The 23803-nt window shown below is 38.5% G+C and overlaps 1 protein-coding gene and 1 pseudogene across 1 annotated transcript; both read left to right on the forward strand.

Annotated features, from left to right (window-relative positions):
* Nucleotides 1-1972: 1972 nt before the first annotated feature.
* Nucleotides 1973-5164, forward strand: LOC133699332 (cinnamoyl-CoA reductase 1-like). The gene is made up of 5 exons (XM_062122559.1): nucleotides 1973-2243; nucleotides 2345-2499; nucleotides 2782-2967; nucleotides 3360-3712; nucleotides 4709-5164. The coding sequence occupies exons 1-5, from the start codon at nucleotides 2105-2107 to the stop codon at nucleotides 4902-4904; spliced, it is 1029 nt and encodes a 342-aa protein (XP_061978543.1). The 5' UTR covers nucleotides 1973-2104; the 3' UTR covers nucleotides 4905-5164.
* Nucleotides 5165-7642: 2478 nt separating this feature from the next.
* Nucleotides 7643-10004, forward strand: LOC133682572 (cinnamoyl-CoA reductase 1-like; annotated as a pseudogene).
* The last annotated feature ends 13799 nt before the right edge of the window (nucleotides 10005-23803 follow it).

Genomic DNA, 23803 nt, shown 5'->3' on the forward strand with positions numbered 1-23803 from the left:
AGTGTTTTTATTTGTCTATTGGTATATCCATTGATAAATATAATATATCACCGATAAAATATCATCTGTAATTTTGTTGAAGAGTTAACAATAGAAGTGATATTTACAGAAATTCTTTTCCAACTCTTTGAAATATACAGACGGATGTAGTCCATTGGTAACCCTGTCAGTAATATTTTAAAATATATATATTTAAAAAATATATTGAACAAAAGTAGAAAAATAATTAAAATAAATTAAAATCAAATAAATAAAAAGAAATTAAAATAATATAAAAATTAAATATTTATTACAAATTTAAACATTAATACATTCAAATATAATAAATCTAAAACAGAAACAACACTAGAGGTGGAGGAGGAGGCTGGTCATTGTTAGGACCGTGAGATCAATTAATAAGAAAGATCACATGGACCACTCATATGTGATCTCATTTTCATTACCACTCATCGGAGTTTTTTATAATTCGTAATGAGTCATTCATATTTTTTATTAAGATGGGTCGTTTGATCTTGTACTCGTTGATCTAACATCGTCTTAAATTCGGGAGTTTGAGTGCTTGGAATGGACTACGAGCATTCAACGATCAAAACACTACGGGTCAAAATTTTTGATAGTGTTTGTAATGCGGCGGTGTAAGGTGTTTTTTTTTAATAAGGCATAAAAAAATATTTTTTTAGATTTTTTTTATTTTTAATATTAATATATTAAAATTATAAAAAAATATAAATTTAAAGTTTCTTCCAAGAAAAACCTAATTCAAAAAATAGATGAGACCATAACGTCGAACAACTATGGTTGGTGTAACCGTGTAAAAGATCATGTCCTTTGATGGAAATGCTGGTCTAAATAAAAAACAAACGTTCAATAAAAAAGAAAAAGAAAAAGAAAAAGAAAAAGAAAAAGAGACAAGAAACATGCATTGTCGAATAATAATAATAATAATAATAATAGTAAAAGATTCATATTTTTGAAGTTACTAGGAAGGGAATAAGGACTCTCAGGATCAACCAAAAATTGATGTGATTGGGTCTTTCTTTATACATGCAAGAAACAAGAAACATGCATGTGGATAGATTATATATATCTATATGATTTGACCGAAAGGTAAACGTCGTCTGTCATGAGCATTGTCGAATAGGGAAATTAAAAAAAAAAAAAGAATACGAAAAAAAACATGGATGGTGATTTACTTATTCTTGTGCATATATGATATATAGATTCAACTATGCATTTCCATAATCCGAGAAAAACTATGATATTTATGGCCATTTTTTTTTATCGAATCCAAATAATAATAATAATAATAATAAAGGTAAGGTAAAGACAAATATAGTAATATCCTTGGAGACTTCATTATCTCGATACATTCATCTATTAATAGAACAAAAATTGGTTGTTCGGAAATTACAAATATATGTTTTGAATAATACCATCTTCTTAAAAAGTTAAGTTTGATGTAAATGCCAAAGAAGAACAAGAGAACCGGAGAATGGTCAAAAACAACATGCACTTTTGGTCCAAAAAATACATACATAAAACAATAAGGTTTCCATGTAAGATTTATTACATTTTTTCCCCACCAGATTCTTTGCTGGTTTATGTGTATTAATTAATCAGTGGACATTCATTTACTGGTCAACTTTCTTAAGAGATATTATTCAATCCAATTCACATGGGGTCGGAGAAAAGTAAGCTTACATGAACATGATATCGGAATCAATCCATTATGCAGTGTTTGGAATTACAAGCAAGAAACAAGAAACATGTGGATATATAGATTATAAACTCTCTCTCTCTCTCTCTCTCTCTCTCTCTCTCTCTCTCTCTCTATATATATATATATATATATATATATATATATATATATATAGAGAGAGAGAGAGAGAGAGAGAGAGAAACTCTCTTTGGTAAGTATTTACCGGTAGTGGGTGAGGAAGGTAACTCTAAACCTTAATTATAAATACATCCACTCCACCACTTCTTTCCTTGTAGCATCCACCTCCTAAATCAAGAGAAAAGCAAAACACCTCCCTCTCTCTGTCTCTATTCCTTCGTCCTACCACCAAACACGTACACATAATAATACATATATCAAGACAACATGCCTGTCGATACTTCATCACTTCCATGCCAAGGCCAAACTGTCTGTGTCACCGGGGCTGGTGGCTTCATTGCTTCATGGATTGTTAAACTTCTTCTAGAGAAAGGTTACTCTGTTAAAGGAACTGTGAGGAACCCAGGTTAGTTTATAATAATTAAGCACTTGGTTTCTTTCCCTTTTCTTTTTCTGTTCTTAAGATTGTGTTAATTTAATGCTCTGTATTTGTGTTGGTATACACAGCTGATCCCAAGAATTCCCATTTGAGGGAGCTTGAAGGAGCTCAAGAAAGATTAACTTTATGCAAGGCTGATCTCCTTGATTATGAGTCTCTTAAAGAGGCTATTCAAGGGTGTGATGGAGTTTTCCATACTGCTTCTCCTGTCACAGACGATCCAGTATGTTTCCTTTTTTTCTTTTCTTTTCGGTTCATTGGTAGTAAAAATCTTGTTTGGATGCTGAGAATTTTAAGAAAAGAAAATGAAAACATCACTTGGACTTCCAAGGACAAATTTTAGGCTTGCCGGTAATTTAAGTGCGGATGTCACCGACAAATGTTAGTAAAAGATTTGTACATTTATTTTTTTAGTTTTTTTTCGTAATTTCACGATGCAAAGTATGTTTTCTTCAAATTAATTTGGTTTTGATGATGGGATGATTTTGTGTTCCAATACTTGAAGGAGCAAATGCTGGAGCCAGCAGTGAATGGAACCAAGAATGTGATCATGGCAGCAGCTGAGGCCAAAGCCCGACGAGTGGTTTTCACGTCTTCAATTGGTACTGTGTACATGGACCCCAATAGGAGCCCTGATGTTGTCGTTGATGAATCTTGCTGGAGTGATCTTGAGTTCTGCAAGAACACCAAGGTATTTAATTAATAACATGTGATGATGATTGATTAACATAATTAAATAGCTCCTAATTAGAGCACGAATCGGCTATTACTTGATGATTAAATCAACATGATATGAAATATATGCTAATTAATCACATGTCATGATGATTGATTAACATAAATATTATTGTGCCCACATACACTTGTGTTACTAAAAGCGTACAGAGTAGGTGTAAATAAAAATATCTCTATCCTAATTGCCTATCCTTCACATCTTGATCTAAGTTCATTATTCCTTGCGTCATAGGGCTTACTGCATCTTGATCTAAGTTCATTATTCCTTGCGTCATAGGGCTTACTGCATCTTGAAATCCTAATTGCCTATCCTTCACATCTTGATGTAAGTTCATCTTGGAATTGCAGAATTGGTATTGCTATGGAAAGACTGTGGCGGAACAGGATGCATGGGATGTGGCTAAGAAGAATGGAGTTGACCTAGTGGTGGTGAACCCAGTGCTGGTGCTTGGACCATTGTTGCAACCCACTGTCAATGCTAGCATCGTTCACATCCTCAAGTACCTAACCGGCTCAGCCAAGACATATGCTAACTCTGTTCAAGCTTATGTGCATGTTAAGGATGTGGCACTAGCCCACATTTTAGTCTTCGAGACACCTTCCGCCTCTGGCCGTTACATTTGCGCTGAGAGAATGCTCCACCGTGGAGAGGTGGTGGAAATCCTTGCAAAGTTCTTCCCGGAGTATCCCATCCCCACCAAGTAAGTTCTTATGATTTTGAACAATTTTGAAAAGAATTTTTTGAACGCAAAAACAAACCCACATATTTTTAAGTGATTACTAACCTATTTTTCTTTCATGGTCCTTTCCCGATTTTTCTTGAAATCTTCATTAGCAAAATTATATTATGATTTTAAGAAACAATATATTTGCACAAGACAGTCAATTTAAGGCTTGTATATTTTAATTTTACTTGTTGACATTTGATATATATATATATATATATATATATATATATATATATATATATATATATATATATATATATATAAAGCAACTTAGGGCAATGAGTGTTGGAAGATTTTGTACAATAATTAAATTAAAGAATAAAATCCTCACTTCCTGTTGCATGACAGTTCTCTGATACTTCATCCCTATTCATTCCCAAAATAAGAAAATAAATGAAGAAAAGGGTTTTTTGTCCTTATTATAAATATAGTAAAAAAAACATTGCAGATCGCTGCCTTATTTTATTTTTATTTTTTTGGTTTCTTAATGGTATCGTGGGGCAATTGGTGTCCCAATTTTGACTTGTATGATAATCTTAACCAAAATTCGAATCCCCCGTGGCCTAATTTTTTGAATCATCAACAAAGAAAGCCAAATGATTTGACAATATGCTGGTGCAGCAAAAGGGTCCTCACCAACCCCATCGTCTTTGTCATATTTGGACCAAAATGGGTTCTCTACGTACGATTGGTACTGCACAAAGTTATTGGATCACAAGTTAAATCTTGCTTTGTTATATATTTTCAAATTTAGTCATGGAGAGTTAGGAAGAGGATTATTGGGTCCTAAATCCTAATCTCAAACAATTATATGCTACAGTACTTGTTTGTCTAATTGTAGTGCTTAATGAGCTAGTGAATATTAATATTTTGTAGAAAAAAACCTACCAAGTTTGTAGAAAGAATTAATTGTGCTGTGTTTTTTATTCATCTTGAATATTAATATTTTGTATTGCAATGCATTTGCAGGTGTTCAGATGAGAAGAACCCAAGAAAACAACCCTACAAGTTCACAAACCAGAAGATCAAGGATCTGGGCATCGAATTCACCCCAGTGAAACAGTGCCTGTATGAATCTGTTAAGAGCTTGCAGGAAAAGGGTCACCTTCCAATCCCAAAACAAGCTGAAGACTCTGTGAAAATTCAACAAGGACTCATTTATTAGGAGGGGACGTACATGTCCACACCCCATGTGTGGTTGTAGTTGTTTGCAAAATACATACTAGGGAAAAGAATATACTAAAGAAGAATGTAGAGTGCAAGTGTTACTAAGACCTCTAATTGTCTTTTCGCTTAGTTTAATCAATGTTTTAATCTTCTAATTAATCAATTATTGGATGTAACTTTCGAGTGTTCCACTTTGTTGTTGTTGTTGTTGTTGTCTAAGTTTAATTCAATTTCAATATGGAATCATTTTTAGGGAAATTTGAGGTGTTCAATTTCACCCAAAGATCTATTTTAGAGTCGATGTGAGCACGGAAATAAGCAATAGGAGTATTTTCCAAGAGGTAGGAAAAAAAAAAGGACTGCATAAGCAATAAAAATATATGTTAGAGAATAATATGAATCATATCTTGGGACCTCATTTAATAGCTTAAGCTATTGAGTTGAGATTGTTCTTTGATATGGTATCAGAGCCTTGATGACCAAGCGGTCATGAGCTTGAATCTCACCATTCTTATTTATTTAATAAAAATTAAGTACAATGTAATGTGGGTCTGTGCAAGTTTCAAGCCCAAAGGGGTTTCACTTGAGGGAATGTGTTAGAAAATAATATAAATCATTTCTTGGAACCTCACCTAATAGTTTAAGTTATTGGGTTGATATGGTTTTTTGACAATATTTACAAGCCTAAACCTAGACTTTAGTTGAGTTGTGTGCAACCAAATCCAGCTGCAGAACTTTAGGCCCCATCTGTCTACTAGCAATTTCGGTAGAGTTTATAATTAAAACTCGACCTAACAACCTATCAAATTTGAGCTCCAAGTGAAGTTGGTTTTTTTACTTGTTTAGCAAAGTTGATCCATCAAACTTAGATGATTTGTCAGGTGATCTAGTTGATTCGGTCAAACCAGGTGAGACTTGACCAGGTGAATTGTTGCAATGTCACAGTTACACAAGTTAATTACTCTAACTTAAACAAACAAGATAATAAAGAGCAAATAAGAGGTCGATTCCACGAGAAAGATCTAATTCAAGTCTTTATACTAGATGATTCAAAGTTAAGAGGGTTTTGAGGTTATCTAGGCTATACTATGGTAAACAAAACAAATTAATCAAGCTAAATTAAATAAATCCAAATTTTATTAAAATAAAAACTTTGGTCTCAAGTAAACGTCCATCTACGAAAATCAAAATTGATCATTGAAATAATACGTCAATTTATATTATGAATATCTATCTTTTTTTAACATTAGTCACTTAATCGATCCATAATGTAACTAATCCTAACAATTAAACAACCAAAGTATCCACACTAGTAATTTAAATCAATGGTAGCCTTAAAAGCTAGATAGGTTGATAAATCTTAGACAACATAATTGTCCGCAATATATTATCGATTTAGTTGAATGTTTCCCTTAAGATTAATAACATAGATCCATCATAATTATTAAACTTAGTCGCTTCACAAGTTCAAATATCACAACTTCAGTTTTGATAGCAAACTTAGCTATAGATTGGTTTAGAATAATAATTTAAAGTTCGCTTTAACAATTAAACTAAACAATTATAGGAAATAGGAATAGGAAAACATTCATACTCATCATATAAACTGAAAAGAAAAAATAAAATAAATCTCATAGTTTTATTTTTGAAATCCAAAGGTTTTTGTATCCTTTCAATCAACAAAAAATACTGGTAAGTATACTTGGTAATTTTAATTGTGACAAGGCTATGGATGTTGACAGGAGTAACCGAGTTTGAAGGAGATGAGGCCATATTGGTAGATCGAAAAACAGAGGTTATGTTAAGCTTTGATATTATGTCAAAGAATTATCTCAACCTAAAAATTTAAGCTATTAGATGAGATCTCAAGATATGATTTATATTATTCTATAACACGGATAATATGGTTGTATCATGAATCTCAAGTTTTTTTTTTTATATATATATATATATAAAATAATCTAGTTTTCAAATATGCTTAGGTTATAAGTGAATCCGTAGATTAGCTCAATTAAACTCTTTGATAACTATACAAATGGTATCATATCATGCATATATACGGATTATAATAAAAAAAACATACTATAATTAAAAGAATAAATGAAATTAAATACAATCATAAATTAGAAAAACATCACAAACCCACAAACACTAAAAAAACGAATATAATCAATAAGTGCATTTAAGTGAAGTACATTCTCCATTTGTTTTGTTCAAATGTGTAAAAAGATAAAACTATAAACATATTAATTTGGATTAATCCGGTGTGTGTGTGTATATATATATATATATTATTGTAGTTTATGGCACATAAGAAGATATCGAAGTGGAGCGATGCGAAATGATAAAATTTGTCTATGTGAGATTTGTTTTTTGTTTTTTTGCCAGGAGCCATTAATAGGTTGATGGTGTAGAGGCAATGCCTCAAGGGTACGATGAATAAGTATTATTAAAAAATTATCTAATATCCATAAAACAGTTTAGAGTCTATTATAAATATATATTATTAACCTTATTCAATAAAGAGTGAAAATAAAAACTCCTCATTTCTGTGAATGTTGACACAATGTCGAACTACATTGAATTTTATGTTCTTCTGTCATATTACAATATTCACCGACAACTGTTGTATATATTTCATTACATAATATGGAAGTATTAACATGCACCTCTTATATGAATCCCTCGTATTATCTTATTTTATAAATTAGAAAATTCTTCGGACTCAAAATGAATTCCCTTGCATCTTCAGACTTTGGTCTTATATAAAACAAATATAAATCAAGAGAAAAGGAAAACATCTCCTTCTCTCTGTCTCTCTTCCTTCGTTCTACCACCAAACACGTACACATAATAATACATATATCAAGACAACATGCCTGTCGATACTTCATCACTTCCATGCCAAGGCCAAACTGTCTGTGTCACCGGGGCTGGTGGCTTCATTGCTTCATGGATTGTTAAACTTCTTCTAAAGAAAGGTTACTCTGTTAAAGGAACTGTGAGGAACCCAGGTTAGTTTATAATAATAAAGCCCTTGGTTTCTTTCACATTTCTTTTTCTGTTCTTAAGATTGTGTTAATTTAAAGCTTTGTATTTGAGTTGCTATACACAGCTGATCCCAAGAATTCCCACTTGAGGGAGCTTGAAGGAGCTCAAGAAAGATTAACATTATGCAAGGCTGATATTTTTGATTATGAGTCTCTTAAAGAGGCTATTCAAGGGTGTGATGGAGTTTTCCATACTGCTTGTCCTCTCACAGACGATCCAGTATGTTTCCTTTTTTTCTTTTCTTTTCGGTACGTACATTGGTAGTAAAAAATTTGTTTGGATGCTGAGAATTTTAAGAAAAGAACATAAAAACAACACTTGGACTTCCAAGGACAAATTTTAGGTTGCCGGTAAATTTAAGTACGGATGTCACCGACAAATGTTAGTAAAAGATTTTATACATTTTTTTTCCGTAATTCATGATGCAAAGTATGTTTTCTTCAAATTTGGTTTTGATGATTTTGTGTTACAATACTTGAAGGAAAAGGTGATGGAGCCAGCAGTGAATGGAACCAAGAATGTGATCATGGCAGCTGCTGAGGCCAAAGTCCGACGAGTGGTTTTCACGTCTTCAATTGGTACTGTGTACATGGACCCCAATAGGAGCCCTGATGTTGTCGTTGATGAATCTTGCTGGAGTGATCTTGAGTATTGCAAGAACACCAAGGTATTTAATTAATAACATGTGATGATTAACATAATTATATAGCTCCTAATTAGAGCACTCAAAGCATACAGAGTAGGTGTAAATAAGAATATCTCTAAGATATGGTGATGTAAGTTCATTATTCCTTGCGTCATAGGGCTTACTGCATCTCGAAATCCTAATTGCCTATCCTTCACATCTTGATGTATGTTCATCTTGGAATTGCAGAATTGGTATTGCTATGGAAAGACTGTGGCAGAACAGGATGCATGGGACGTGGCTAAGAAGAAAGGAGTTGACCTAGTGGTGGTGAACCCAGTGCTGGTGCTTGGACCATTGTTGCAACCCACTGTCAATGCTAGCATCGGTCACGTCCTCAAGTACCTAACCGGCTCAGCCAAGACGTATGCTAACTCTGTTCAAGCTTATGTGCATGCGAGGGATGTGGCACTAGCGCACATTTTAGTCTTCGAGGCACCTTCCGCCTCCGCCGTTATATTTGCGCTGTGAGAAGGCTCCACCGTGGAGAGGTTGTGGAAATCCTTGCAAAGTTCTTCCCGGAGTATCCCATCCCCACCAAGTAAGTTCTTATGAATTTGTATAATTTTGAAAAGAATTTTGACTTGTATGATAATCTTAACCAAAAATCATGAAAAATCGAATCCCCAGTGGCATTATTTTTTGAATCATCAACAAAGAAAGCCAAATGATTTGACAATATGCTGGTGCAGCAAAAGGGTCCTCACCAACCCCATCGTCTTTGTCATATTGGGACCAAAATGGGTTCTCCACGATTAGTACTGCACAAAGTTATTGGATCACAAGTTAAATCTTGCTTTGTTATATATTTTCAAATTTTGTCATGGAGAGTTAGGAAGAGGATTATTGGGTCCTAAATCCTAAACTCATGCAATTATATGCTACAGTATTTGTTTGTCTAATTATAGTGCTTAATGAGCTAGTGAATATTAATATTTTGTAGAAAAAAACCTACCAAGTTTGTAGAAAGAATTAATTGTGTTGTGTTTTTTATTCATCTTGAATATTAATATTTTGTATTGCAATGCATTTGCAGGTGTTCAGATGAGAAGAACCCAAGAAAACAACCCTACAAGTTCACAAACCAGAAGATCAAGGATCTGGGCATCGAATTCACCCCAGTGAAACAGTGTCTGTATGAAACTGTTAAGAGCTTGCAGGAAAAGGGTCACTTTGCAATCCCAAAACATACTAAAGACGGGTCGGTTGTTAGAATCTTCAAATATTAATTCTGATTTTCACTATCACGTAAACAATATCTAATAGTATAATGGTGAATACCAGGTGGAATCCAAGAGAAATTTTAGCTAAGCCTCTGAAGCACTGAAATTAAAAGAAGACAAGAGAGTATGAATAAAACAGAGATCAGAAAAGTAATGAAATTTGAAAAACTTACAAGGTAATTACTATTTTGTTATCTCACTTCAAAGGGTTATACATCCATTTCTATAAACAGGTTGATCATAGAAATGAAATGACTATCCCTTCAATTCAAGCAAATTAACATAATTTCTCTTAAAACTAAGAGAAATCATGAAGATTAATAGTATTTTTTTTTATAATCATCGAGAGTATATTGAAAAAGCCATAAAGCTAATAGCCAAAGATAAATACAAGGGATATGAGAAAAGAAAAAAACTAATTTATTACAAGAAACAACAAAAAGACTACCTAAGATTTCTTATTACACCACAATTTGATGCCATCAGAAGATCTTAAGAGGTCATTTCCTGTATAAGTGAAGTTTGAATCCTGAGTATGCAATCAAATAGCAACCCGATAAAGAATGGTGGAGAAACAATTAGACAAGTTTATAGTTCCTTCCTCAAAAACAATTTTGTTCCTTAACAACTAAATACCCTAAATAGTACTACTTGAAATTAGTCTCCAAGGTGATCTTTGGAATTTGCCATGTACCATTTCGGGCCACTGCAGAAGCAACGAGTCAAGTGTTCTCGGTAAACAACATTGGATACCCCACCAATCCAAAACTTTCATCCAAACACTCCTAAAAAAGTTACAATGTATAAAAAGATGCTCTGAGGTTTCCAAATCTGAGCTGCAAAAGACACATGGAGCTTGTGTGGCAGACAAAACAGTCCGTTGATGGAGAAAAGCTCTTGTACTAACTTTGTCTTGTACTACTAACCAGAGAAACATCTGAACTTTCGGAGGGGCCCCTTTAATCTAAACATTGGCTTCGAAAACTCTGTCATTCGTAGAGGAGGTATTATCAATTAGGGTGCAACATGATTTATGTCGCACGTCAGAAATCCGTCCGCGCGGCATCGGCTGGCGATTTTATCGTTGTTCGTTTGATTGGTTCGTTGGAGTCGCCACCTAGTAATTTATTGAGGGCTACTAGGAAACCTGATGTACTGGTCTTGTCAGAGATTCACGAGTAAGGGACTGGTTGTGGTTAGGGAAGGTATTAGCACCCCTAACGCACCCTACCTGAGGTAAGCTGCTTCGTGGACTTGATGTGTTTTTTAAAAATAAAATTTTTAGCCCAATTCCAAGGCTTCAATAATTCAGTTATTAGTTCCCAATATGTATGTAGATACATGTTCTACATTTTCATGGGAAATACAACATGATTTTTATCTGTCCTTTAGATATTTGTGCATATAAATTAAATTCATTTTTTTTCTTTTTATTCAATAACATACATAACAAAAAAAAAAATACAAACACACACTACTCTTTTTCTATTATTATTTCTTTTTTCTTCTCTTCTCTTCTCTTTTCTTTTTTTGTTCTTTTTGTACATCACATTACAAAATTATAAAAAAATTTAGACACTCCGTAAAAATTACATTACATAATTTAAAAATTACAAAATAGTCCCTAAACTTCAGAAATTGCAGGGAGACACTTCTGGAACTGCCTGAACAGTTCTGGAACAGTGGCGGCGCGTGGCTTCACGCGCCGCCGCTGACAGTGCCCGGAAATGGGCGGATCTGCCCTGCTTTCTCCTTCTCTCTTCTCTGCCGATGGTGACCTGCAAAATCAACCAAAAACGCAACATAGGCAGTTGATTTTAGTTGTTTTTCTTTGTTGTTTTTTTAGATCTGTTCTCGGGTTCTTCTCCCGGATCTGTCCCGTTCGGGTCTGCTGCTATGGATTTCATCTCCTTCTCCTCTGCTTCGGGCGGCGCTGCTGGCTGATAGTGGATCTGTGGCCGGGCATGGAGATCGGAGGAGAAGCTATCGTGGCCGGCTGTTTTGGGGAGGAGCTGCTGCTGTTGTGGTGCTCGCTGGAGGCCGGCGTTGATGGTCTTCCTTCGCTGCTGTTGTTCGTGGGTCTCGCTGCTGGAGCTGGGTCGGCCGAGAGAGGGAAAAACGGTGGTCGGTCGAGAGAGCCGGAAGAAGAAGGAAGGTGCTGGGAGCAGGGGAGTGAGCGGCCGAGAGGGGGCAAGGTTCCAGCGGCGGTTCTGGCTTGTTTTGGGATGAGGGGAAGTGACTGTAAGAGGGGGATCTGTTTGGTTTGTCTTTGGCAAAAATATGGTGCTGGCCGAGAGGTTGTGTGCAGAGGAAAGGGGCTGTGTGGAGTCTTCGGGTGGCTGGTTTGTGGGCAGCGGCTGGTGGAGATGGGTGAAGAGAAAAAAACAACGGGTCCAAGCTGGGGGGTCCGGCGGCTGCTTGGAGAAGAAAATGAGGGGGAGGCGACTCGTTTGGCCAAGTGAAGAGGATAGGGACGACCAGGGAAGGAGATGGTCTGGTCTGGTTTCTGTTTGGATTAGGGGCTGTGAGCGGCGGCTGCTCCCGGGTGAGGGAGAAGAAAAGTTCAGCCTTTTTTAGGGTTTTTTCATTTTTTGTGTTGCCTCCCCTTAATTGTAAAATTACCCCCCCATATATGTTTGTTGAAGGCTGCTATATATAGGCAAAATAATGTTTGGGCCTCAAAATTGGTCCCTCAACTTTCTCTTTTTTGTAAATTTTGATTTTTCTTATTTTTTTGTATTTTTTGAAAACGAGCAATATCAACGTCGACTTAAATGAGGAAAATCAATGATTTTAAAAATGACGCGTGAAAAGTCGAACGCGTTCAAAAAACCTTTGAAAACTTAAATTCTTTTTTAGACGACGTTGAAAATGCTAAAAACGATGCAAATATATTAAAAACGTATTTTTTTGGATTTTCGTTGTTTTTCGCTATTTTTGGATTTTCCGAAAATTTTATCAAAAAGTGAGTCAAAAATTGAGTAACAACAGATGCCCCCTCTTTACAATGCTTACGAAGCAAAACTCCTCGATGTTTCGCATAGTAAGCTTTGTAAAGAAAACAAAAGGAAAATGATCTCATTATCTTGGGCGACCTGCCCCTTTTGAAGAAAAATGGTCTATTTTCAGGGGCGACCTGCCCACACATATTCAAAGTGGTCTATTTTCAGGGGCGACCGGCCCACACACTCACACTGGTCTATTTTCACGGGCGACCTGCCCACACATACTCAAAGTGGTCTCTTTTCAGGGGCGACCAGCCTACTCACTCACACTGGTCTATTTTCACGGGCGACCTGCCCACACATACTCAAAGTGGTCTATTTTCAAGGGCAAACCTGCCCTCAAACTCACACTGGTCTATTTTCACGGGCGACCTCCCCACACATACTCACTTTGGTCTATTTTCAGGGGCGACCTGCCCACACACTCACACGGGTCTATTTTCACGGGCGACCTGCCCTTTTGATTGGGTTTATCTGGGATCCCATCTGGCGATCTAACAAGAACAAAAATTGGTGTCTAGCTCGGTCAACCTGAAATCCCATCTAGCGATTCCCTTTAACCAAAGCTAAATTCTGCGTGGTTAGGCTAAACTGAGATCCCTTTGCCGATCCCCTTTAACCAGAACCAAAACTCCTGTGTGCGGTTAGGATAGACTGAGATTCCTTTCGCCAATCCCCTCTAACCAGAACCGAAATCTGTGTGGTTGGGCTGAACTGAGACCCCTTCGCCGATCCCCTTCAACTAGAACCAAAACTCTTGTGTGCGGTTAGGATAGACTGAGATTCCTTTCGCCAATCCCCTCTAACCAGAACCGAAACTCTGTGTGGTTGGGCTGAACTGAGACCCCTTCGCCGATCCCCTTCAACTAGAACCAAAACTCTTGTGTGCGGTTAGGATAGACTGAGATTCCTTTCGCCAATCCCCTCTAACCAGAACCGAAACTCTGTGTGGTTGGGCTGAACTGAGACCCCTTCGCTGATCCCCTTCAACCAGAACCCAAAACTCCTGTGTGCGGTTAGGATAAACTGAGATTCCTTTCGCCAATCCCCTCTAACCAGAACCAAAATCCTTTGCAGTTAGGTTAAACTAAGATCCCTTCGCCGATCCCCTTTAACCATAACTAAAGTCTCTTCGTGGCTAGGCTAGACTGAGATCCCTTCGCCGATCCCCTCTACCCAGAGCCAAAATCCTCTGTGGTTAGGATAGACTGAGATTCCTTTCGCCAATCCCCTCTAACCAGAACCAAAATCCTCTGTGGTTAGGCTGAACTGAGATCCCTTCGCCGATCCCCTTCAACCAGAACCAAAACTCCTGTGTGGTTAGGATAGACTGAGATTCCTTTCGCCAATCCCCTCTAACCAGAACCAAAATCCTTTGCAGTTAGGTTAAACTAAGATCCCTTCGCCGATCCCCTTTAACCATAACTAAAATCTCTTCGTGGCTAGGCTAGACTGAGATCCCTTCGCCGATCCCCTCTAACCAGAGCCAAAATCCTCTGTGGTTAGGATAGACTGAGATTCCTTTCGCCAATCCCCTCTAACCAGAACCAAAATCCTTTGTGGTTAGGCTGAACTGGGATCCCTTCGCCGATCCCCTTCAACTAGAACCAAAACTCCTGTGTGGTTAGGATAGACTGAGATTCCTTTTGCCAATCCCCTCTAACCAGAACCAAAATCCTTTGCAGTTAGGTTAAAGTAAGATCCCTTCGCCGATCCCCTTTAACCATAACCAAAGTCTCTTCGTGGCTAGGCTAGACTGAGATCCCTTCGCCGATCCCCTCTAACCAGAGCCAAAATCCTCTGTGGTTAGGATAGACTGAGATTCCTTTCGCCAATCCCCTCTAACCAGAACCAAAATCCTTTGTAGTTAGGCTGAACTGGGATCCCTTCGCCGATCCCCTTCAACCAGAACCAAAACTCCTGTGTGGTTAGGATAGACTGAGATTCCTTTTGCCAATCCCCTCTAACCAGAACCAAAATCCTTTGCAGTTAGGTTAAAGTAAGATCCCTTCGCCGATCCCCTTTAACCATAACCAAAGTCTCTTCGTGGCTAGGCTAGACTGAGATCCCTTCGCCGATCCCCTCTAACCAGAGCCAAAATCCTCTGTGGTTAGGATAGACTGAGATTCCTTTCGCCAATCCCCTCTAACCAGAACCAAAATCCTTTGTAGTTAGGCTGAACTGAGATCCCTTCGCCGATCCCCTTCAACCAGAACCAAAACTCCTGTGTGGTTAGGATAGACTGAGATTCCTTTTGCCAATCCCCTCTAACCAGAACCAAAATCCTTTGCAGTTAGGTTAAAGTAAGATCCCTTCGCCGATCCCCTTTAACCATAACCAAAGTCTCTTCGTGGCTAGGCTAGACTGAGATCCCTTCGCCGATCCCCTCTAACCAGAGCCAAAATCCTCTGTGGTTAGGATAGACTGAGATTCCTTTCGCCAATCCCCTCTAACCAGAACCAAAATCCTTTGTAGTTAGGCTGAACTGAGATCCCTTCGCCGATCCCCTTCAACCAGAACCAAAACTCCTGTGTGGTTAGGATAGACTGAGATTCCTTTCGCCAATCCCCTCTAACCAGAACCAAAATCCTTTGCAGTTAGGTTAAAGTAAGATCCCTTCGCCGATCCCCTTTAACCATAACCAAAGTCTCTTCGTGGCTAGGCTAGACTGAGATCCCTTCGCCGATCCCCTCTAACCAGAGCCTCTGTGGTTAGGATAGACTGAGATTCCTTTCGCCGATCCCCTCTAACCAGAACCAAAATCCTTTGTGGTTAGGCTGAACTGAGATCCCTTCGCCGATCCCCTTCAACCAGAACCAAAACTCCTGTGTGTGTAGCTCGGTCAACCTGAAATCCCAACTGGCGATTCCCTTTAACCAAAGCTACGTGAGATCCCATCTGGCGACCTCCTTTAAATCAAAACCAAAAAAAGTGCGTAACTCGGTCAACCTGAAATCCCATCTGGCGATTTTCTTTAACCAAAGCTACGTGAGATCCCATCTGGCGACCTCTTAAACCAAAACCAAAAAATGTTGCGTAACTCGGTCAACCTGAAATCCCATCTGGTGATTTCCTTTAACCAAAGCTACATGAGATCCCATCTGGCGACCTCATTAAACCAAAACCAAAAAATGTTGCGTAACTCGGTCAACCTGAAATCCCATCTGGCGATTTCCTTTAACCAAAGCTACATGAGATCCTATCTGGCGACCTCATTAAACTGGAACTAAAAAATGTGTGGCAAATGGTCTCATTGTAATGGGTGACCTACCCAGGTGGAAAGAATATGAAAAACGGTCTCATTATGATGGGTGACCTACCCAAATGGAAAGAATATGAGGTGCGGTCTCATTATAATGGGTGACCTACCCAGATGGAAGATAGAAAAAATATGAAGTGGTCTCATTGTTATGGGTGACCTACCCGAATGGAAGATGATGGTCTCATTATGATGGGTGACCTACCCAGATGGAAAAATGTGACTTACCTAGGAAAAAGACTTGGCAGGCGAAGTCCTGACAGGATAAGGCTGACAAACTTGGCACTTTCTAGTTGCAGGTTGACTTGAAGACTCCTCTTGATGACGGGGTTAATCTCCTCGTTTCTTTGAGATTTTCCTACTAGCAGGGTTCATCTCATTCTCTTCTCGTTCCAGGATCTAAACCGATTCTTTGTTATCATCAACTCAATGATTCTTTCTTTGTCCATAATCTTGCTGGACTTCATTGAGGATCTTTCTGTAACAAATCACAAGTATGTGCAATGCTTTGAGGTTAGATGACATGCATGCATCCTTACCTGATGTGAAATATAGGTCCCCCCCTTTGATGATCCATCGTCATAGGGTGCCTTTGTTTGCATTCCAAAGCTTTATTTGTTCTTTCGATGCATTGGCTCATTCATGTGCTAGCCATCCACTCAGCTGTAAGTGCAGTACCCATCCTGGGCTGTCCACGACGATTACTGCTCTCGCTGTTTATCAAGCTTGACCATGCCCCCAAGTGTGGTGTTGATTGATTCATCATGAAGAATTTTCTCTTTTGGATTCTTCTGAGAATTACCCTCTGATTGATTGTGTGCATCATGCCAACACCCATCAAGATTGTCAATCAGTCATGAACTTTCCTCCAGTTGAAACAATACTTTTCAAGTATATGTTATCATCAACCTTCTTGGAAACTGCCAAGTCGTCTAGACATGCCTCTCATAACTTGCCGTAAAAGGCCCTTTGCTGCATTCCCGATGCTCTTCTCAATGGATTCCTCTTGGCTTGTCAAATCAGCTTATAAAAAGAAATGATTTGGCATCATCAATGATGTTCATCACCCATATTCATGCGGTGAAATGCATCTTTAGGTTTCAAAACAAATGGCCCCACAGTCAGCCTTAGTGGGTGCGTCCTTCAAACATTCATTCAAATGCGACTATGTGATAACATCGTTCAAAAGTCATAGCGATGTTGGGGATGATAAACCAAGATGAAGATATGAAAATATCTTTCAAGTGCAGCGTTGCCCATCAATTGCTGCTGAAGTTCACTAAATCAGGGATTGTCTTTGAACAACATTGCCCCCAATATGATCTGAACATGCTCATTCTTCTGTCTATAACCAAATGGTTTTTGTGATCGCCAGGAATGACTTTGATGGACTTCGCCAACTCATCGTTCGATTCTTTCTTTGCCCCCAGCTGATCTGAATACTGTTTGTTTTCCTTCTCAAGGTCCACTGTATTGCCCCCAGGTGGTCAACTTTCAAGGAATGTCGAGAAATGTTGATGTCATTCTTGTCAAGGATTTTGCAAATTCGCCTGATGTTCTTATTTCACAATCTTTCTTGTTCTGGAATCAAATCTCATATTTCAACGGTCATATCTATTCAAGTCTAATTGTTGAAATGAAATCAGAGAGATGTCAGTTTTTGAAAGTATTTTTTTTGAAAATCAAGTTTCTTCAGTCAAAGATCCAACACACACTATTCAATGCAGTCCTTTGATTGTCTTGTATTTAAAAAATGACCCGTTGTAAGATTAAAATGACTTTTTTTCATGGTTATTTGTGTTAGTTTTAATCTTTGATCTTGGGTATATCTTTTGATGGTCTGCGATGAGGTGACCTGCTGTGAATTTCAAGAAACAAAAGGCTCAAGTCAAAACTTGAGGATTTATCAAGAAATGGTTGCTTTTCTTTTGAGCACCAATTTTATCAACATGCATAATAATCAGTAGCTTAATTCATGAAGTCACGACTCATATGGAAAACTCTTCAAGTTTTGAGATCGCCATTTATCGGTTCAGATTGCTTACTTGATTAAAAAGGGCTTTTAAGAGCACGTAATGCAGGCTATGGTTCATGGCTATGAAAGAAAGGGATTTCACAAGCTCAAAAGGTGTTTGAGGGTTTCAAAGACCTAGGATCAACATCAACTATTCATCAACTCTCTTTCTCTTGTTGTCATAGTAGAGAAAGTGATATATAACCTTGTTAATCTCAAATATCAGAATTCTCTTAACATAGGTCATAATGCAAATCCAACTTTCCTTTGATGAATAACCAATCTCAATCATCTGATAACTTCAGGGCTTTATCATGGACGCCAAAGGTCATGGCTTTCACATATCATTTCTCATAGTTTTCTAACACGCCCCCAGTCTAGGTCTTCTTTCTTTTAACTCTCAAACGTTGGACTTTTGTTCTAAGCCTTCTCTTTCACTTTTGTCTTTTCTTATTTGCCCCCAGTGCGGGGTGTGATCCTAGTCAGGGTTTCTTGAAAGAAAATATTTTACCAGGCTCAAATGGGGACCACAAGGGATAATATTTCAAGAAATGTGAAAGGATAACAAAGATGGCCTTTTCTCATTTCAAGCAAGGTCGGTTAGAACCGATAAATTTTGACCTCGTCCAGTGTAATGATTTGGACTTGTAAGAATCATGATTCACGAGTCCATAACTATTGAATCCACTACATGTCATTATGCATACTGCTAAAACTAGCTATATGATGTGTGGTTCAGTTTCAGGAGGTATGAGTTCAAAATTGTTTGGTCACCTCATGTCATTTTCAAGCATCAAGTCATTTCCGCAATCAAAACACTTTTAATCTTCAGGATTGACTAGCTTTAATTTTGTATGTTGGAGTTTGATCAAAAAAATATTTTTGTCAAAATACCCTTTGAAAGAAGCATCTCTTGATTTCAAAACAACAAAAAGACAAAGAAAAGACATGTTGCGTTAAAGGATGAAATGTGATCCCAAAACAAAAATGCAAAATTCCATAACAATATGATTGACAATTCATCGCCATTCTTGAATCAGCTTTTCTTGCGATCTCTGTGTTTTGCCTAGCAATTCCGATCACTCGTCATTCTGAGGATGTTTTGGTGACAATATGGTTGATGACATCATCTTTCACAAACTCAGCTCGATTATTAAAACTCTTGTGTCTGTTCAACTGAAATGGTCCAGGAACTCTCCATGATATTCACATCTGGTTTGAATTATACCACGGTGGTTGCATGTAATTTGTCGAAGTCCGGGGCACTAAGTCTGGAATCTGGCAGATGCTGGTAAACAAACTTGAGTGGCAGAGGGATGTCAATCTTGGCAAAGATATTTGAGCAGTTGATGTTATGGCAAGACCTGACTAGGCAAAATAACTACGGTTTCTCAATTTGAGAGTCATCTTCGGATTCAACTCCCTTCACAGTTCTGGAATCCATGGCAGATCCTTCAATCTTTTCCATCTTCATAGCTTGCTCAATTCTTTAGGCAAATCCTCACAACATCATGTCAATTTTCCAATGTTGTTGTGGTTGGTTGAGGATTGTTGGAAACCTTTCAACCGCTAGGTAATCTTGGCAGCGCATAGAATCATGTAGCGCTATCACTGTCAATGTGTGAAGTGATGCATTGTTTTAATTGGAGGAGAAACTAATGAATAAAAAATTCCTTGGCCTCATCTTCGATAGCTCATAGACAGTGCAACAAACAAACACCTATAGAGGGAGTTCTGCTCTGTTGAAGTTTCAGTCTTTTCCTGTTTTTCAGCCCAGGTCTGTCTATTCTCTCAACTTTTGTGTTTTAATGCCGACAGTGGTGGGAGAAACTTATAGGTGATCTGAAACTACTGTATTTCTTCTTGAATTTCCCACTTGCAGATCCACAAACAGATTCTTGTCGAGAGAGCTCTGCTATGTTGAAGTTTGATGTTTGCCCCTGTTTTCTAGCTCAGGTCTGGCCTTTTCTGCCTACTACAGTGCTTCGGTACTGAAACTGGTGGTGTAAATTTTCACATTGTCTGAAGCTACTACATCCCCTCTTGCATTCCCCACTTGCAGAGCCATAAACGGGTTTTTTAGAGAGCTCTACCACGTCAAAGTTCGATGACTGCTCATGTTTTCAGACTAGGTCTGACTCTTCGGCCTACTCCAGTGTTTCAGTGCTGAAACTAATGAGACAAAGTTTTATAGCATATGAAAATACTGCATCCCCTCTTGCATGCCCCACTAGCAGATCCCCAAACAAATCTCTACAGAGAGAGCTCTGCAACGTAGAAGTTCAGTGTCGAATCATGGTTTTTTTCGGTTTTTTTTTTTCGGGGTTTTTTTTCTTTTCTTTTTTTTTACATCTTGTGCCGCTGAACTGGAATTGAGCTAACAGTTGGGGCAACGTCAAAGAAGGCTAACACCACATGCACAGAAGGCTAGCAGTTATTTGGTTCCATTAGCAGATATGGAGGCGATGAATAATTATCAGTGCAACTGAACAAGAACAAAGGTTGTCATTAGCTGATGACTAAAGGCATTGCTGCAATTATTCATGACTGAAAAGAGGAGGTGTAACTTCAATGGGACATGGACAAGCAGTGTTCCCACAGAAGACTGTGTAGACATTCCCTTTTCCTTTGATACTCTACACTTGTTCAAGCAGATCTGATTCTAGCTACTTCACCTCTGATGCTCTCAACTTTATTTTGACAATGAGCCTCTCTCCGACAACTTTCTTTGCTTCTATCATCTTTCTTCATTCACGTGTAGCACAACTTGTGTGGGGGAAACCTATCTTTCAACCCGGTACATGCATGATAAATGTATGAACATGTAAACTATATGATGAACTCGCCCTTCGAGGGGTGACATATGGTCGTAACTCTTGTATGATGAAACAAGAATCTTGATTCTTGCCCCAAACTCTACAATGAAAATTTTTTGAGTGACGGCCATTGGGTCACCCAAAAGTCTTGAGTTCAAGATGCTTCAAGAAGGGCTTGCTCAGATGCAAAACAACTATTTACGAAGCACACATCCTAACGGCAGGTTCTAATCTTTTCAAGTGAGACAAAAGGTAGGTTTACTACTTGGTCTCTAATAAGGGTCTCTTGTTGTCCCAGTGATCACCCTCTTGAAGGCAATATAGGGGCTCAGTAGGTAATGAGATGGCACATGTACCAACTGTTACCAGTCTAAGCACTCAACGAAGAGTTGGGGTTTACACAAACTTAAACCTTGACTAAAAGTCGTAAGGTAAGCTGCTAGTCCCCCTCCTAACCTGAAGCTTGTGTGTGCTTTAAAAAATCAAAATATGTGATGGATGAGACAATTCTACAAAATACATGAATAAAACAAAAATAAAACAAAACAAAAATGCAAAAACATAAACACGTCAAATACACGAAGCTTAGTCCAATAATGTTGAAAACAATACCTTCCCCAGTGGAGTCGCCATTCTGTCGCACGTCAGAAATCCGTCCGCGCGGCATCGGCTGGCGATTTTATCGTTGTTCGTTTGATTGGTTCGTTGGAGTTGCCACCTAGTAATTTATTGAGGGCTACTAGGAAACCTGATGTACTGGTCTTGTCAGAGATTCACAAGTAAGGGACTGGTTGTGGTTAGGGAAGGTATTAGCACCCCTAACGCACCCTACCTGAGGTAAGCTGCTTCGTGGACTTGATGTGTTTTTTAAAAATAAAATTTTTAGCCCAATTCCAAGGCTTCAATAATTCAGTTATTAGTTCCCAATATGTATGTAGATACATGTTCTACATTTTCATGGGAAATACAACATGATTTTTATCTGTCCTTTAGATATTTGTGCATATAAATTAAATTCATTTTTTTTCTTTTTATTCAATAACATACATAACAAAAAAAAAAAATACAAACACACACTACTCTTTTTCTATTATTATTTCTTTTTTCTTCTCTTCTCTTCTCTTTTCTTTTTTTGTTCTTTTTGTACATCACATTACAAAATTATAAAAAAATTTAGACACTCCGTAAAAATTACATTACATAATTTAAAAATTACAAAATAGTCCCTAAACTTCAGAAATTGCAGGGAGACACTTCTGGAACTGCCTGAACAGTTCTGGAACAGTGGCGGCGCGTGGCTTCACGCGCCGCCGCTGACAGTGCCCGGAAATGGGCGGATCTGCCCTGCTTTCTCCTTCTCTCTTCTCTGCCGATGGTGACCTGCAAAATCAACCAAAAACGCAACATAGGCAGTTGATTTTAGTTGTTTTTCTTTGTTGTTTTTTTAGATCTGTTCTCGGGTTCTTCTCCCGGATCTGTCCCGTTCGGGTCTGCTGCTATGGATTTCATCTCCTTCTCCTCTGCTTCGGGCGGCGCTGCTGGCTGATAGTGGATCTGTGGCCGGGCATGGAGATCGGAGGAGAAGCTATCGTGGCCGGCTGTTTTGGGGAGGAGCTGCTGCTGTTGTGGTGCTCGCTGGAGGCCGGCGTTGATGGTCTTCCTTCGCTGCTGTTGTTCGTGGGTCTCGCTGCTGGAGCTGGGTCGGCCGAGAGAGGGAAAAACGGTGGTCGGTCGAGAGAGCCGGAAGAAGAAGGAAGGTGCTGGGAGCAGGGGAGTGAGCGGCCGAGAGGGGGCAAGGTTCCAGCGGCGGTTCTGGCTTGTTTTGGGATGAGGGGAAGTGACTGTAAGAGGGGGATCTGTTTGGTTTGTCTTTGGCAAAAATATGGTGCTGGCCGAGAGGTTGTGTGCAGAGGAAAGGGGCTGTGTGGAGTCTTCGGGTGGCTGGTTTGTGGGCAGCGGCTGGTGGAGATGGGTGAAGAGAAAAAAACAACGGGTCCAAGCTGGGGGGTCCGGCGGCTGCTTGGAGAAGAAAATGAGGGGGAGGCGACTCGTTTGGCCAAGTGAAGAGGATAGGGACGACCAGGGAAGGAGATGGTCTGGTCTGGTTTCTGTTTGGATTAGGGGCTGTGAGCGGCGGCTGCTCCCGGGTGAGGGAGAAGAAAAGTTCAGCCTTTTTTAGGGTTTTTTCATTTTTTGTGTTGCCTCCCCTTAATTGTAAAATTACCCCCCCATATATGTTTGTTGAAGGCTGCTATATATAGGCAAAATAATGTTTGGGCCTCAAAATTGGTCCCTCAACTTTCTCTTTTTTGTAAATTTTGATTTTTCTTATTTTTTTGTATTTTTTGAAAACGAGCAATATCAACGTCGACTTAAATGAGGAAAATCAATGATTTTAAAAATGACGCGTGAAAAGTCGAACGCGTTCAAAAAACCTTTGAAAACTTAAATTCTTTTTTAGACGACGTTGAAAATGCTAAAAACGATGCAAATATATTAAAAACGTATTTTTTTGGATTTTCGTTGTTTTTCGCTATTTTTGGATTTTCCGAAAATTTTATCAAAAAGTGAGTCAAAAATTGAGTAACAACAGATGCCCCCTCTTTACAATGCTTACGAAGCAAAACTCCTCGATGTTTCGCATAGTAAGCTTTGTAAAGAAAACAAAAGGAAAATGATCTCATTATCTTGGGCGACCTGCCCCTTTTGAAGAAAAATGGTCTATTTTCAGGGGCGACCTGCCCACACATATTCAAAGTGGTCTATTTTCAGGGGCGACCGGCCCACACACTCACACTGGTCTATTTTCACGGGCGACCTGCCCACACATACTCAAAGTGGTCT

Source organism: Populus nigra, chromosome 1 (assembly GCF_951802175.1).
Source record: "Populus nigra chromosome 1, ddPopNigr1.1, whole genome shotgun sequence".
NCBI classification, from domain to species: Eukaryota; Viridiplantae; Streptophyta; class Magnoliopsida; order Malpighiales; family Salicaceae; genus Populus; species Populus nigra.

What these genes read in the sequence shown, in the direction of transcription:
- LOC133699332 (XM_062122559.1), top strand. Translation starts at nt 2,105, where the DNA reads ATGCCTGTCGATACTTCATCACTTCCATGCCAAGGCCAAACTGTCTGT. An exon ending in AGGAACTGTGAGGAACCCAG is followed by an intron (nt 2,244 to 2,344) that starts GTTAGTTTATAA and finishes TGGTATACACAG; the next exon opens with CTGATCCCAAGAATTCCCAT. An exon ending in AGTTCTGCAAGAACACCAAG is followed by an intron (nt 2,968 to 3,359) that starts GTATTTAATTAA and finishes TTGGAATTGCAG; the next exon opens with AATTGGTATTGCTATGGAAA.